The 4,486-nt window shown below is 39.7% G+C and overlaps 2 protein-coding genes across 2 annotated transcripts; both read right to left on the reverse strand.

Moving 5' to 3' along the window:
- Positions 1-948: 948 nt before the first annotated feature.
- LOC18049695 (pre-mRNA-splicing factor syf2) lies at positions 949-1,808 on the reverse strand. Its single transcript, XM_006440768.2, has one exon. It carries the CDS (start codon positions 1,775-1,777, stop codon positions 950-952), a length of 828 nt encoding a protein of 275 aa, XP_006440831.2. The 5' UTR covers positions 1,778-1,808; the 3' UTR covers position 949.
- Positions 1,809-2,323: 515 nt separating this feature from the next.
- LOC18049696 (UDP-glycosyltransferase 89B1) lies at positions 2,324-4,230 on the reverse strand. The gene has a single exon (XM_006440769.2). It carries the CDS (start codon positions 4,028-4,030, stop codon positions 2,609-2,611), a length of 1,422 nt encoding a protein of 473 aa, XP_006440832.1. The 5' UTR covers positions 4,031-4,230; the 3' UTR covers positions 2,324-2,608.
- Between the last annotated feature and the right edge of the window lie 256 nt (positions 4,231-4,486).

The raw sequence follows: 4,486 nt of genomic DNA on the forward strand, positions 1-4,486 counted from the left end.
TTTGAATTTCAATCTGCATGTGCCATTTTTTTATTCAATTATTTAATTATTTAATTATTTTATTATTTTAACGGATCAGAAGAATGAGAAGTGAAACGGGAGCAACTGCTAACATTTCTCTCGTGATTCTCTTGTTCCTCTCACTCCCTATCATTTTCCTAAAATTATACAATTGTCGCCTCAAGATCTTTAACGGACATAATTGGTGTGATGGGGAATCGGTTTGATGCTTCCATGATAATTTCTAGCTACCATAAATAGATTCTTTTTTTTTTTTGTTTTTTTCAACTTTTTTTAAGGGAGTGCTTGAGCGTAGTGAGTAGTCACTAGTGACATTGATGTTTCAGTGAGTTCTGTACTTCTGTTCTTTTGACCCCCCCACCCCCCTTTTTTTTTTCTTTTTCTGAAAAATTCTTTGTTTGTCTTGGATGTTGTCATATCGTTTACTTGTGATGGTGCCACGGTGGATTTTGTTGAGTGGGGCCTTGGTATGAAAGTTAGACAATTGGGTAGTAATTATATCTTTTAAACTAAATACTTGAAAATAAAGTTGATTTAACCTCAATTTATATTTATAAAAAAATTTATTATATTTTTATTAATTTTATTAAAATTATTAATTAAAATTCATATTAACCATGTAATATTAATTTATAATTACAATTTTTTATTATAAATTGAAAACTACAATACATTAATACCAAATAAGATCCAAACAAATATTTATAATTAAAATATCTCCACCTTTCTTATCTTAAGTGAATCATGCCATTGGAAATTACATCACCAATATATGAATAATACAATATTATGTATTTTGGTCAATGGGATTTTTTTTTGGATTAAATGCTTTTTTTTTTTCAATTCATGTATAATAACTTAATAAGATTGCTTCATTAATATATATGCATGTACATGAAAGCAAAATAAAAGTGAGTGCGTGGGCAAGTTACAGGGCAGTTCCTCGCTCGAGATTATTTTTGATGTCGAGTGTGTATTTGCCATAAGCCCGCTCAATCTTACTGTTGAAATGCTCATTACGGTGATTGATGGAGTCAACGTCTTTCTCGTCGTGGAACCTCCTCCTCCGGCTAAAAGATTTGCGTTTCTCCTCCTGATCCTTCAGTTCCTTCACCATCCTCTCAATCTTATCCTCAGAAATCTTCGGCGCCGTCCCGTACTGGAGGCTCGAAGCGCCGCGGTAGAACTCAGGATCGGCCTCTTTCATCCTGTTATATTCCTCTAAATCAACCTCGATCTTCTCTGCTCGCCTCTTGTACGCCCCGTACAACGTTCTCTGATTGAAAACTTCCCAACCAAACGGAGCGGGCTCCTTCGCCCGTTTCTTGTATTTGGCCTCCGCTGCTTCTTGTGTGTCCAGCATGTACGCTCTGCTCGTGTCCAAACCGTTTGCTTCTAGAAGCTTTCCAATCTTTCTCTTCCTTTGCTCGAGCCACTCCTGCGTAGAGACGCCTCTGGAGTTCTCTCGCGAAGAAGCGGGAGCTTCCTTTCTTCTGATATCTGCATCCATTGCTGTTTGATTCGCTTTTCTTGCCTCGTTAAACTTAAGCTTTAACTCGAACAATCTTGCCTGCCTTCCCGTAAATTTTGTAAAACCTCCTTCCGCGGTCTTCTCCTCATCAGCAGCCGGTTTATTACGGTCACGGTTCAAATATCTCTTAGCTGCCATTATTTTACTCTCGTCACTATCAGATTCTTCTTCGCTATCCGAATATGGACTCGACGCATTGATGATGCGCCCTCTTCTCTCGTCCATAACTTCAGCTCTTTCTTCTCTCTTCCGAAGATCTTCCTGGACCTAAGTTATCAAAAGACCTTTTCTTTTTTAAAAAAAAATGTTTTACTGTAGTAAGAGTCTTAGAGCATCACAATTTATAGGGTTAGAAATATTTACTAAAACCTATAAGGAAACAAAATTTGTAATAGAAATTCTAAAGTAAATAAGAATCAATCGAATCCTAATTGTAATAAGGTTCTATCACTAATTGATAGAAGCACAAGCAATTAAGATACTGATTTCCATATTTTTTTTGGCTAGGTATTTTTTTTCTCACTCTTAGATACTACTCCGATTTTATTTGATATTGAGGTATTGTAACTTGGAGTATTGTGAAAAAAATTTATAATTATAAAATAAAATTTAATAATATATAATAAATACTATTTTTAAATAATAATTTTGACAAAATTAATAAAAATATATTTTTTTTTCAGCTTATAAGTATAAAATTAAATTAAATGAACATTTAGAATTCGAAAAATTAATGTTGTCCATCCTCATCCTCAATTTCAAACAAGCCTCTTACTAGAAAACATCTTAGCGCGCGCGGCATCTATAATTCAAAAGAGTAAATAAATTACACACGAGACACGACCATAAATTTTGACAAAATAAACAGAAATAGTAAATGGAGACGTCATGAAAAAGTATACTTAGCCAAGAATTTCGCTACAAGCTAGCATACATTCCTCGATTTAACATGGCCAAATTATTAAAAAAAAAAAAAAAAGAATTACGCTACAAGCTTCAACATATAAATTATTACTTATGATAAAGTCGAATAAACGCAGCATAATTCTTTGACCCTCAAACTGCTGTCAAATTTTTTCCACTCTTGAGTTCATTTATTCTCTTAATAAAATCATTCAAATCTCTGTCCGAGCTTCCGCCTTTAACGACCGCACTCAATGCAGCACCACTCAGCTCCCTCGCTTTCAATCTTTCCCGTCTGGCCCCATCCACCGACTCAGCCAACAAACGAGCCAACTCGCCTGACTCGGGAATATTCCGAGTCCCCTCACCGACGCTGATCCCCACGCCTAATTGATCAACCAACAGCTGGGCGTTTGTGTACTGGTCCGCATCCATTGGCCACGTCAGCATCACAACACCCGCCGAAACTCCTTCCAAAACCGAGTTCCATCCACAGTGTGTCAAAAAGGCGCCCACCGCTTTGTGCCTCAATATAGCTACCTGTTGCGACCATCCCCTAATCACGTAACCCCTCCCGGCCACACGATCTTCAAATCCGTCCGGAAGGACCCCGCAATCTTGCGACGCGTGTCTCTCGTCGGGTTCCCGCACGCAGTATACGAAATTGACGTCGGTTTTCTCCAATGCAGCTGCCAGCTCATGAATTTGTTTGGCTGTCAGTACATAACGACTACCGAAACACACGTAGACAACTGATTCGTCCCGACGCGAGTCAAGCCACGTCAGCACATCGTGTGCTGGCACCGAGCTCGACCCACCGCGACACATGGACTCCACCAAGTCATCGTCGGGCGGCAAAACAGGTCCAACGGCCCAAACCCGGTCGTGGCCCATTTCTTTCTTCATGTGATCGATGTAAACGCGTTCCAACTCAGCGAACGAGTTAAACACGATTCCCCAACTCGTCTTGTTGGCCATCATATTGCTCCGATGCAGATCCCAATCTGGGTCTCCTTCTTTACGCGTTCTATAAAGATGAGAGATCTGATACCAGGGGTAAACCGGACAATTCGGAACTCTCGGAAACGACAATAGAGCATCGACGTTGTCGGGTTCATCGTTCGTGGGCAAGTCGGTCCACGTAGCGAAGGAAACCGACAAAGCAAAAGCGCCGGACGGAGAGAACACGACACGTGGCAAGCCGAGCTCAGCGGCCAACCCTTGGGTCCAGCCGAGAAAGAAATCTGACAGAATCGCAACGGGAGGTGATGGGTGGGATTTGAACCAGTCGAGCAGTGCAGGGTAGTGAAGTTCACGCAACACACGCATGAACTTAAGAACCCTGGTTGCTGGGGAACCTGCTGGCCATTTCGGTTGGGGGAGGACGAGGGATTGGAGGGAAGTCGATGGATGATTTGCATTTAATGAGTCGAGTAATGGGAGGTTGTTTTGGGTGATTAAAACGGTGACGTTTAAGCCAAGGGTGAGTAACCGGTTTGTGAGGTCGAGGAGTGGGATTATGTGGCCGGAAGTTGGGAACGGATAGACCAGAATATGAGCGCCGGCCGGCAGCATTTTGGACTTTCCAATTTAAGAAATTTGAAAATCACTGTTAAGGTTGTGAAGACGAGGGGGACAAAATCTTTTACTTATAGGGGTGGTACCATTTCGTTCCTGCGGGAGTACACGTATTGCGTCACGCCTTACGCAGAGTAACTTGTCACATCAACCCATGTTTGATTGGTGAGACTCATATGGACGGTGATGATCTATTTGTTGTTATTTATTTATTTATTTTTGGGTTTTGTCTAGGAAGTCCTTTGTCTAGTAATATGGCTTCTAGACTTCCTGCTCAATATTATGGTCTTGAATTAATGTCCTTAACGATCACTCGAAATTTAGATATAATTTGCAATAACATGAACCGACTATTCAAATTTGATTAATGCATACATATAAAAATATTATAAAAAAATAATTAGTACTTTCAAAATGCACATTTTTTTTTCTATTATTATGTTTTGGCCAAAA

This window comes from Citrus clementina, unplaced genomic scaffold, assembly GCF_000493195.1.
Source record: "Citrus clementina cultivar Clemenules unplaced genomic scaffold, Citrus_clementina_v1.0 scaffold_3, whole genome shotgun sequence".
Classification (NCBI taxonomy): Eukaryota; Viridiplantae; Streptophyta; class Magnoliopsida; order Sapindales; family Rutaceae; genus Citrus; species Citrus x clementina.